General features: G+C 40.0%; 1 protein-coding gene across 1 annotated transcript in view; it reads left to right on the forward strand.

Annotated features, from left to right (window-relative positions):
- Nucleotides 1-12,664, forward strand: part of myo1g (myosin IG) — a gene marked incomplete at its 5' end in the record, with an annotated part of 45,073 nt that overhangs the window by 11,000 nt on the left and 21,409 nt on the right. The window contains 6 exon segments of the mRNA XM_038725187.1: nt 2,660-2,826; nt 4,147-4,354; nt 4,968-5,191; nt 5,941-6,085; nt 9,781-9,885; nt 10,647-10,760. Coding sequence (XP_038581115.1) covers nt 2,660-2,826; nt 4,147-4,354; nt 4,968-5,191; nt 5,941-6,085; nt 9,781-9,885; nt 10,647-10,760 — 963 coding nt within the window.

A 12,664-nucleotide genomic window follows, 5' to 3' on the forward strand; every position in this document is an offset into this window, starting at 1 on the left:
AGGACCCCTAAACTGACACAAATTAGACAACCGACCACCTTTAGTTAAGATTTTGTCCCAGGGTCCCCGATCTGATAGGACTTTTGCTTTTATAAGTTTTATTACAGAAAGTGTATGAAACCCATGACCCAAGTAGTCATACGTTCTGTCATTGTGTTACTTACGCATGGAATTACAACAAAAATAAATTATTACCCTTTTTGCTGAGGACCCCATGGAACCCTCTGAAGCCCGCACATAATAGAAATGCACTCTGCGTTTGGATAATCTGTGTGGAATAAAGGAACAAAATGTATTCATTCTGCTTTTGTGTCCATTTAAACTAGTTTATGAAAATATAAATTTGTTTTGATTATGTACTATAGTTTGAATGAATTAATAAATATCTGTTTTATAGGTGTTATATACAGGCATATATAATATTTATATTGAAATCAATTTAATACATTTTATTGAATACATTTAAATATGTGATTTAAAGGTTGCTTGCCCACATTAGCTGAGACAGTGTTCTGTCGATTTATGCTACCTATGAGATGTGCTACTTAGCGGTTCTGTGAATGCTGTTTCCACGCCCATAAATCTGTGCAACCTTGCTTTTGGGCATGCCGTCGAGACAGTGGCTGATCGTCAGCAATATCGAAAAAGAAAATCATTATTAGTCTATCAGAATAACTGAATAACAGTAACTGAATTTTGATAAACTGGTTAGCGTACTAAGAGATTGTTTTTTTTCCCTCTGTCAACTCATGCCTTATTTAGTTCTGGTAAATACTGTAACTTAAGTGTCATGATGTCTTTTCATCAAAATGCAGATTGTTATTACAGAAAAAAAATGTTTTAGCTTGAGCTAAAGCTAGATGGCTGTCTCACCACCTTGATATAGGCCTACCAATTTTGCTTTACTTGTCCAGTTAGCTACACAGTTACTGCTAAGCTAGTTAACTTTAACTGGAGTGGCTGAATTACCACTATTCATCAAAATTAATATTTTAATCACACATCGAAGGAATGAAGTAAATTTCCTTTTAGTTTTAGGCTAGCCGTGTCTGTCTCACCTGCTAGCAAACACATATCTATCTGTAAGTTGGCTCACTGACTTACTGCAAGTTTTGCTGTTTGCACAAAATTATACTTTTCTGTGTCAAAATAATCTTTTATATGGTAAGACAGATGCCAAAAACACAGACCAAATATGTACTTGTTGTTTTTTGGCTTTGTTAGGCAGATCTGGTGTCACATCAAAGTCACTGGAGGCTCAATTTTGTGACCATATTTTCACGTCGAAACTAGTATTTAACGCCACCGTAGATCTTCCCCCCAGTTTACGCTGCTCTCATCATCAGGAAGCTGCTCTGCACCAGTCGGCTGTTCTGGTTCCTGCAAAGCATGTATGAGTCACAGGCTATTCTGAGGCTGCCAGTATGTCTGTGTGACGGTTCGTCACCATGCATGACAAAACATGGAGCAAGAAGCAGAATGCAGCCATCCAGCATGTTTGCATAGCAATGTGCTCTTTTTGGTGTCAGAGAGTTTTTGTAGGTTGCTTGTCCTCATCCTGTCTGACTGCATGTGGAGCTGGGAGGGTGGTGTGTGGAAAGTGGTGCGCTGCTCACCTCTCTTGGCCTCATCTCACTGACTGAAGTCTGACATTTCCTGCTGTTATTTTGGGACGGCCGGCTGTCGAGTTGTTGTAGCATCTCGTCTTAGTGTGTCTTAGGTAAAATGAATAGAAACTCCCCTGGCAACTGCAATACAGAAACACCTGCACCCAGTCTGCCCACCTTGTTTGCTCCCAACCCCCATTAACTGACTTTCTTAAATCTCTGCTGAACTGAGTTTAAAGTGGGGCCACACATGCAACATTGATATGATGGACGACTTTGGGGAGCGCTCAGAAAGTGCTCACTTCGTACCACCTTGTTCATCTTTCATGGACAAAAAGTTAAAGACAGTGAAAACACAGCAGCCGCAGTTCTGTGACAGGATATCGTGTCCCTCTGAGATCCTTTATTTATCGTCTTCAAAAATGTAATGTGCAGTTAAATGTGCTGTTAATAAGTAGATGTGCTGGACATGTTATGAGGCTCAGCTGCTCACTGTAGCGTCTGTTGAAATATTCTGCAAGTCTGATTAAGGTCAGTGAACTCAGCTTGCCAGTTTTGCAGCTTGGCTGTGGCTCTGTCATAGTTTACAAGCTGAGTTTAGTTTATTTACTTGCACAGTGACGAACACAGCAGTGATGAAAACAATGATTAAAACATACAAAAATCAAAGACAAATACAAGTTTGTGCAGGTGATAAAACAAGAGTGTTATGAGAAAATATTGCCTCAATCATACAAACAAGTGTTGGACGTGTGCAACACTGTGTCAGTGTTATGGCAGTTCTTAGTGGATCTGGAGTGTTTTATTGCATCCATATTTTAATTATTTGCAGTATTACTGTATTTGTTTCTGTAAATTGATGCACAAACCAATTACAGTAATTACGATGATGCGATGCTTGATTGATTTATGCTGGGAGTTCCAGTAAAATATTGAATAGTAAATAAAAACAGGCAGTTAGTGCTCTCTAATCTCTATTTGCTATTCAGTCCTGTGGCAACACAGGAACAAAATCAGTTACCTGCGAGCGTCTCTTTTGTCTTGTCTTTCAGGAGCCGTACTATGTGCGATGCATAAAGCCCAACGAGATGAAGTCTCCGGTGTTGTTTGACGATGCTCGATGCCAGCACCAGGTTGCCTACCTTGGCCTGATTGAGAATGTGATGGTGCGCAGGGCAGGCTTTGCCTACAGGCAGCCCTACGCTCGCTTCCTGCAGCGGTAAGAGAACATAATGCATGTGAAGCAAGACTTCTTCAGTGTTTCAGCTCCTACTTTTGTAATCTCTTCTTTGAGGAAGTCCTGGCTTTTTGTACTACTTCATCAGTTCAGTGTAACACCAGTGGTGTAAAAAAGCTCTCCCAGTTCTTAAGTAGTTGCTTCTTTATTGACATTTTACTCAAAACTACTAAGGTAGAAGTTACATTTAACAGAGGAGAACAATGTTGCATGTGAGATGACAGAAAGCACAAACTATTTTTCTCTTTTCTCCTTTTGAGACAGACATTGTCTTCATGGATGGAGGAAAAATACTTATGGTTATGGGACTTACTAGATCGTACTACACCTAAGGAGACCTATTATGCTTTTCCACATTTTATGACTTATCTACAATGTTATAATGTTGGATGTTCATGTTAAACATGGCCAAAGCTTCAAAAAATGAGGTTAAAGCATTTATAAGATATCACTGTGAGCAAAAACCTCAGATTTCCTCCTCTCTATTTTGAACTGCTTTTTCTACCAATGGCTCCGTTCTACGTATTACGGAGCCGGTGTTCCATATACGGTCATGTGCTCCCACACTAATGGCAGCCTGGTTACATGCTTGAGGTCTTGGCCAATCAAAAGACAGGGCTTTGAGCTGTGGGGCCTTAAAGAGACAGGAGCATCTGCAGCTTGTTTCAGACAGAGGCTGGAAGAGTCAGTATAAGAAATTTTTTTTTTTATAACTTTGAATCATACAAAGCTGCCATACTGGAGTCACAGAACTACAATATAGGACTGGAAAAGAAGTATAATAGGTCTCCTTTAAACCCTTCTTGCCTGTTAAATGCCCTCATCTTTAATAATCTCTCATTTTTAATAGTCATCGTCTTTCATCATCTTTGCCCAGTTTGTAATGTAGGCTTTGTTTTATGCCAAGGCAAAGATACCTGGGTGGTGTCACTTCATTTTCTTAGAATTGATAAAGCTTCTCCAGACCCACAGAAGACATAATCCAACCGAGTAGTACTCTCCATGACTTTAAGGTTCAGTGTGTAATATTTAGGAGGATATATTGGCAAAGATGCATTAAAATATACACTATACATACACACAAACTATGTTTTCAGTGGTGTATAAAGACCTTAGATACTGAACCATTTTTTGTTTTTATTATCTTAGAATGAGTCATTTCTATCTACATACACCGCAGATCCTCTTACATGGATGTTGCCATCTTGCACCACCACATTTTTACAGTAGCCCAAACAAAAGAGCGGCACCTTTGTCATCATACTGCAAGGCCTGATTTTTCTCCTCCTGAATCTTCTGCAGGTATAAAATGACGTGTGAGTACACCTGGCCGAACCACCTGATGCCCACGGACAGAGAAGCCGTTGAGGCCATCATCACCCAGCATGGTTTCCAGGACGATGTGGCGTACGGACACACCAAGCTGTTTGTCCGAACGCCACGGTCTCTCTTCACTCTGGAACAGGAGAGAGCCGCCCTCATCCCCATCCTGGTCCTTTTCCTGCAGAAGGTCAGCCATATTAATATTACTGGTACTATATTATCTGCTGTCAGTGTTGTCAGTGTTGTCATCTTCGTCGTCTTTTAGTTTTCGTTCACAGCCTCACCATGATTTGAAATTGTCATATCTCTACAGTCGTGCTTGTGTTTTAACGAGATGTATTGATCTGACAGTGCAATTAATTGACACAGAGACCTAATTTAATGTCATGGGCAGCTCGCATCGTGTGATCACAGTTAATCACTCACAACATTATCTTCTTCAGTTTCAAACGTGGGCCTCAGGGTTTCAAAGTGGAGATTGCAGTTTGCCTCAGCTTTATGAATATGTGGCTCCTGGTTATGTTTGACAGAAATTCATCTGCCAGCTTGAATCCTAATTTCCTGTAACAATAATTGGGATAATTAATGAGATCCAGAACACAGTTACATTAAAGTCAATTACCTCACTTGCTCAGTGAAATACCCTTCTCCTTCCTCTTTCTCCTGACCTACTTTGATGCCGCAGAGAAGTCTGGTTCTTTAACTGGAGCACAGGTTTGTCTTTGGCTCAGTGGGACACTCTCGTATCTGGTCTCTCACTTTCTGTCTTTAACATGTCCCTCTTTTTGTAAAAATCTCAGGTGTGGCGTGGGGCTTTAGCTCGCATGAGGTGCCAGCGGATGAAGGCCATCTACGCCATCATGGGCTGCTATAAACGCTACAAGGTGAAGGCCCACTTCTGGGAGGTGGAGAGGAGGTTTGCTAATGTGCGAACCATGGCCGACTATGGAAAGAGCGTGGAGTGGCCGACCCCGCCTGCAGCACTGTCCCAGTTTCACAACATCACAGTCATGCTGCATCACAGGTCAGATACCACATTTTTTCCACACCTGCCTCAACGTTTTCACAGTACTGTATATTTACAGCTGTCCCATATTTGACTTTGAACAAACTAAGCAAAGTGAGATAAATTCACTCGATAAGGCATGAATCAGTTTTGAGAAAGCAAATAAAATGCTTTAAAGGAATAGTTTGACATTTTGTACAATAAATACAAAACTACAGTCAGCAGCCAGTTAGCTTAGGGGGAAACAGCTAGCCTGCTCTGTCCAAAGTCTTGAGACAAGTCCAGCACATAAAATTGCACAACAAATTGTTTTTGCACTTGGGTTTTAGGAAAAATTGAAGAAGATATAACATGTTAATTGGTAAATGTTGGAACTGCTGGTACGCAGATTTTGTTTCGTTTGGACAGTACCAGGCTAGCTGTTTCCAGTCTTCCTTCCACTCCTGGCGATAGTTTCATATTGAACACACAGACATTAGAGTGGTATCAATCTTCCCATCTTGCTCAAAAAAGCTGACTTCCATTGAAAACAAGTCTCCCTGGCAGATTCTTTTCAGTTTTATTAACTTCTCAGGAGCTGGAACTTATCTGGGCTGTTTGATTGAGTTTGGGATCAACAACAATGTTGTTTGGCACTGCAGATGAAGCCTATTTTTATCCCTTGCAGACTTGAAGCTGTTCCTCCTACTGTATTGTTTTCTGTTGCACCTTTGATGTATTACGCCACCCACGTGACACGCTGTCTTGTTCTCATCCCTTGTTGTCAGGTGGTGGGCGAGGCAGATCGTGAAGAACATCCCTCCGTCTGACATGCTGGAGGTTCGGGCGAAGGTGGCGGCTCTGACTGCTCTGAGCGGAGAGAGAAAAGACTGGGGATTCAGCAGAGCCTGGGAGAGGGACTACCTGGCCAATGTAAGAATCACACAGGAACAAAAACAAAAAACAAAGTGGAGTCTGAGTATTCTTGAGTTCCTGCAACATGTATCGTCTATATCGACTATAATCTAATACACATCATGTTAAAATAGTCCATGAAGTCCTTCATTAGTCCAGATATTTGCTTTACATAAAAGAAATCCAGGGAAATGTGACATTTTTACTTTATTTATTAATGTCTTATTTTCATTATCGATAAACCTGAAGATCCATCCATCCATCCATCCGTTGTCACCCGCTTATCCTGCGTACAGGGTCGCGGGGGTAAACCTGAAGATGATTTTCTTAATTAATTGATTAAGAGTTTGGTCTATATGCCAATCACAGATTCCTAAAGCCCAAGTTAACCTTCTCAAAACAGCTTATTTTGAGTATGTTAACAGTCCCAACACCTAAGGTAGTAATAAGAAAACCAGCAAATAGTTTGTAATTTAGAAGCTTGAACCAGTAAAATTGTGGCATTTTTGCCTTCAGTTAACGACTAATCAATGACATACATATATTGTTACACAAGGAGAAGTAATGCAACACATGTAAAGTGTATAAAGAACTCAGGTTTGGCTTTAAAATTCAGGTTAAAGAATTACAACAAATGTAAACAATCAAATGTATAAAACAGATTTGATGCTTTTGATTGTATCCCATCGCCTTCTTAATCAGGTGTCATCATGTCACTTAAAACAGGGACATGGTTTTCAATAGCCTCAATCCCCCATGTGACCCCTCTCTTCCATGACCTCCATTGGTCCCTGTAATAACTTGCATCAGATTTAAGACAATGGTACTCAATGGAACTGCCCCCACGTACCTACACACTCAGCCGCCCTCCTTCATCCGCAGCTCAAAAGTAAACTTTGTGTTCTAATCAGTAATATAATTCATCAGATTATGTTTTTGCAGTTTTTCACTTGGCCCTAATGACCACATTGCTGTATCATATTTTAAAGTGAAAAAACACAAATACACCTTATAATGAGGTTAAAAATGGGGTAAAGCCTGTGGTGAACTGGCGACCTGTCCAGGCGGCACCCTACCTTTCGCCCAATGTTAGCTGGGATCGACTCCAGACTCCCGCAAAACCTTTTCTGCACTTGCTTTTACCAAGATTGTAGTGCAAACAATCTGGATTCACAGCAACGATCGTAAATGAGAGGACATATATATTGTACGAGGTTTGACTTTTGTGAGAGATGGGAAAACAATGGCAGGTGGGTGAAAAGCCTGATTATTTGTAACACATCTCTGTTCTGAATCCTTCACTTGAATATGTCACAGTGAACAAGGCTTGAATGACCCGCAGAGTATAGGATCAAAATCATCTGTTGCTGTTTATGTATGTGGTGCATGTGACTAGCCTCACAGTAAAGCACATGACTAAAGGAGGATGGTGCTTGTGAACACAGCCCTTCCTTAATGAATCCCACAGTCGGCTCATTTACCAGCTAATCTGAGGTTGTTTGTTGGCCGGAGGCTTGAAAAACGCCTTCAGGGAGCAGGAGCATGACTGCTGCAGAGCCCTAAGTCACTCCCCTCATTAGTCTGTGAGATGACCTGTGACTTTTTGCCCTCCTTCAGGGCTCCAGCTTCACTTGATTGTTGTTAATTCCACAAAGACCTATAGATAAGTGCATGTAATGCTGCATGCAGTCAGTGTGAATCATGATTTGTTTGTTGCTGTTGTTTATTTTAGCTCAAGTGTCTACAAACATGAGAAAAGGTGGAAAATGGAAAGTTAGACCAATTTGTGTTAGGTCACATATTCTCAGAAACCTTCTACAGGATCACAAGATTCAACAAGTTTACCTTGTTATTTCAAATTCAATTTCTCTTAAATATTTGAGCGTCTGTGAGTGTGAATTAGTCCGTCTGTAAAACAGTGAATACATCTGTCTTACTTTTTGTTTGATCATAAATTGATGAATTCCAATAAAATTTTAAATGTCTCGTACAGCCACATGATGAAATTATTTTATCCCCTTCATGTTAATGGAGAGCTAACAGAAAGTGGAGACTTTTTTGAGCATCATTTAAAGGAACGTATGGGCCATCTTTGAACAGTTCTTTGTAATACGTCTAGATGTGGACCATTCTGCTATAACAACCTCCTCTCTTCTGTCAAGACTCTCAAGGGGTTTGATCCCATTCAGCCAAAAGACTATTCATAAGGTCAGCCTCTGATGTTGGGCGGTAAGTCCTGGCTTGGTCCATTTCATCCCAAGGGTGCTGGATGAGGTTGAGGTCAGGGCTCTGTGCAGGCTAGTCAAGTTCTTCTTCTACACCAAACTATGAAAACCATTTCTTTATGGCAGTGGTTCTGAAGCTTTTTCACACGATGGACCCCTAAACTTATACAAATTAGACCACGGACCCCCATTTGGTAAGGTTTTATCCCAGGATCACTCTTCTGATGCATCACTTTTGAACGGTTAAGATATGTATATGATATTTAAAAGAAAAGCCTGAGTAAGGAGGTGATTGTGGTGGACGGAGGGCAAGAAACTGGACTTTCAGCAAGGAGGCTGGTGTTTGTTTCCTGTGTAAAACAAACATTAAATATTTTTAAAGTTATAAATTACTTAAGTTTCACATGTAACGTTATTTAACATATGTAAATTAATTGATATATGTAACGTAGTTATTTTAACCCAAACCATGATCTTTTCTTGCCTAAACCTAACTAAACTGTGATGTTTGAATACGTTCAAAATGGTGACGTTTAGCAACTTTAACAAGAACTTTTATTTTGAAAGTGTAAACGGATGTTGCATATTTGTTTCTGCTTATTTGACCGCGGAGCCCTAAACGTTGAAAAACGAGACTGAAGGGGTACCTAGGGTGTTAAAAAGGGACGCCAAGGGGTCTTGACCAAGGGTCCATATGCGACAAGTTGGGAGTGCGAATGTGTTGCTTTTAGATGTGTCATTACAGAAAGTATATGAAACCCATGACCAAAATAGTCATATGTTCTGTCATTGTGTTACTTAAAGATGGAATTATAGAGAAAATAAATTATTCCTCTTTTCGTTGGGGAACACCTGGAACCACCTTGAAGACCCCCGGGGGTCCCCAGACCCCACTTTGAGAACCACGACTTTATGAATCCGGCTTTTGTGTGCTTTATCCTGGTGAAACCCCAAACTGTGGTTCCCAAAAGTGTTGCCACGAATTTGGAATCACACCAAAATATTATTATGTGCTATAGCATAAAGATTCAGTCCCTGACCAAAGTGTGGACTGGGAGTCCACATGCTATTGGCCCCATGCTTTAGTTTATTCAGCAGTGATCTTAGGAGAAATGGTCACATAAAAGAAAAGGCGTTATTATGATGGCTCTACTCTATCGGAGAGAGACATGGTTTTAGATTTACTTCTTAGTGGTCCCCGGCTGTATTTGTCATCAGGCAGTTTAACTCCAGTATAAGCCACCCTGCTCCCTCTCTAACGGCACGTCAAACACTGTGTCTGGCAACAGCAGCCTGAGGAACCTCAGGCTTTGATCTGCTACTTATGGAATTAAAATGATAAAAAGGCTTGAAAGAGGCTGAGGGAGGTCACCCAGAGTTTCACGACTAACAACGAGATACATTGATTCCTTTATATACCGTCTTTACTGTAGCTGGTGGCATCAGCTGGCTTCTTGTAATAATAAAACAGGTCTTTCATTTCTGCAGGTGCGAGACTGCCCTCAGACCAGCTCCGGCTTCATCCGTGTTTCCAAGGAGCTGAGGAACAAAGACGAGTACAATCAGGTCCTCTTCTCTGGCTTCTGTAGGAAGGTACAGTACGTGGGAAAAGAACATGGTGAAATGAAAATGATCTGTTTTGTACAAGGAGTTTCTTTCTTTTGTTGCTTCCTTCTAGCTCTGGGATGTTTTTCTCACTTGCTGTGTTCGCCGTTCCACCCCCTCGCGCTGTCTCTCTGTTGTAATCAGCTTGTCTTTCAAGATTTCATGTTCCAACCGTGAAAAACATCCCTCTGAGACAGGAAAATAAAGCAATGAGATAAAACATAATCAGAGGATTAATCATGAAAGGAACTGAACTATGAATTCACTAATATAAATTTCTTAACCTTTAAGGTTTCCTTTTATTTAAAAGTCTGCCTGTTTTGAATCAACTAAATGGAGTCAGCTGAAGTCCTGCTTATCATTTTACCTCATGCTGAACTTGCTCTTATCATCTCTTTGTGGATAATAGTGGCCATATTTTCCCTATCAGGGATTGTAGAGAGAGGGCACCTACTAAATTCTGGATGAAGCTTTAGCCAAAGTATATCTGAAGATATGTTGGCTTTGATAAAGTAAAAAACAACCTCTAACAGTGACAAACCCACCAGAGCCCTTGTCTTTTTGTCTGAATTTGCCTTTTTTGTTTTGTTTTGTGTGTGTTGCAGCTCCACAAGGAAAACCTGTTTTTGAAATGAAAGTTGTGATAACCCAAAATATCCTACAGGCTGCATAAAAAAGGCTCTTATTGTGTAAAAAATGCAGAGCTTTATCCTTTTCTTCCCTTCTCTTTCCCTCCTCTTCACTCTCAGGTGAATAGATTCAACAAAAGCACAGACCGAGCCCTCCTCGTCACAGACAAGTACGTCTACAAATTAGAGCCAAAGAAACAGAACAAAGTATTGAAGAGGCTTCCTTTAGACGCTGTAAGTACTCACATGACAGATCACACAATCACACACATGCACGCACAGACACACAACCTTACCTTTAATCTAGTACACTGGACGAGGGCATTGCAGTGGAGGAATAGGTGCGCCAAATGCATTGGTATGGGACTTTCTTGTGAGGCAACAGAGGCATTAAGCTACACTAGGTTTCTTCAGGGTTGGTGATAAGTAAAATAAATATAAAATAATGCCAGGTTTAGTTTGTGGGGTTTGCAGGGCTGAAACCTTCTACAACTAGAACGCTTCATTCACAAAACAAGGAAGAACTCCTGTAGTGATATAAGGATGAGGGTTGGACATTTCTTGTTGTTTATTAATGTTGAAAGCAAGTTACTCATTTATAAAAAAAGAGTGAGTCAAAGAGAGCGATACAGAGCAGTGGATGAGAGAGGTAGAGAGTATGAGAGTAATAAAACCTCATTTGCTCATAATTTCATGGCGGACATACACGTATAGCTAAAATAAATAAATCATATAATCAGAAGATCATTTACTGTGGAGACATGCCATGTTTTCAGTCTGTTTTTCCACCTCTATATTTCTTCTTTTCATTAATTAATTAACTACAACTCAGAGCCCAAGTTTTGCAAAAGTAAATACAGTAAATACTAAATTCATGTGTAACAATTGCGATTCACAAGCTTTTAACACATCAGGTCTGATATTCCAAATCTTCACAGATGCAGTGGAAACAAACAGGAATACGCAAAAGGAACATTTAGTTACTGAGTTTAGTTCCTCTGTTTCCACAGATCCTGGAACTATTTGGTTGAAAAAGTGCTAATTCCCTCCAATTTGTAACGTAAGCTTTTTATTAAGAACGTGAACAATTTTTCTCTGATTTGACAAGGCTCCTTCTAAGTTTTTTGGCAAAACTTGATTAATGTGCAACATTCTGGTTTATTCTGTGTCAATATTGCAAATTTTAAGGATTTAAATTCACTACAGCTCTCAACATTATCAGTACTTATTATTACTACTATTCATTCATCACATTTTTCACATACTGTAGATAACAATGTACATAAGTCTATACACTTCTATTTTATTTTTGTATTTTCTTTTTCTATTTCTTTTATATCCATTGTATTTCTTTAATGCCTTGTTATGCGAGCAACTGTAATGAAACAAATGCCCCCTCGGTATCAATAAATCACTTCTGATTATGACCAATAATAACAATAGTATATATTGTTATAGTATAGCATAGTACTGATGTGCTAATCTTGATATGTGTAATTGGTGGAGTGCCTCTTTAAAACCAAGTCTTAACCCTAAAATAAACTGTCATATAATTAATGTTAAACTAAGACATAAAATAGGGCACAAACACGCTGTCAAGCACCAAGTAGCAGCTCGACTTTCTAATACTTACCAGCAATGTGGGTCAGACCCCTTGTACTTTATCCCAGCTGTCCTTTACTTCCTCCTCTCAACTGTACACATCCTCTGTTCACTACACACACAGACATACACACACAGCACAGCACATCTTCCATCATGTTTGACCTCGGTCACCGCCATCCATCAATAAGTGAGGAAAGTATAAGAGCAATAATAGTGAGAGAACGCCGTCTCCTCCTTTTGCCTCAAAGGGCTTATGACCTGTTCTTCAGAGCAAAGACTGAGAGAGAGGGTGTTTTGGTCAGTCAGTCAATGTGCGTTTTATGTGTGTGTGTGTTAGGTGTTGATGCCGGTGTGGGGACAGTAGATGACAGTTTATTTAATCTGATGCTTTTTACCTGACATGAATGCTGTGAGTTGGTGAAAAACTCTGACTATAGCTAGCATTGAAATGTTTCTGGCTGATTTGCTGTAAAGAGATATAAAATTAAAGAAACAGCATTGTTTGTGTGTTGCAGGGTAGAGCTGGTTATGTT

This window comes from Micropterus salmoides, unplaced genomic scaffold, assembly GCF_014851395.1.
Source record: "Micropterus salmoides isolate LMB-PRFRI ecotype aquatic unplaced genomic scaffold, ASM1485139v1 Ms_hic_scaffold_17, whole genome shotgun sequence".
NCBI lineage: Eukaryota > Metazoa > Chordata > Actinopteri > Centrarchiformes > Centrarchidae > Micropterus > Micropterus salmoides.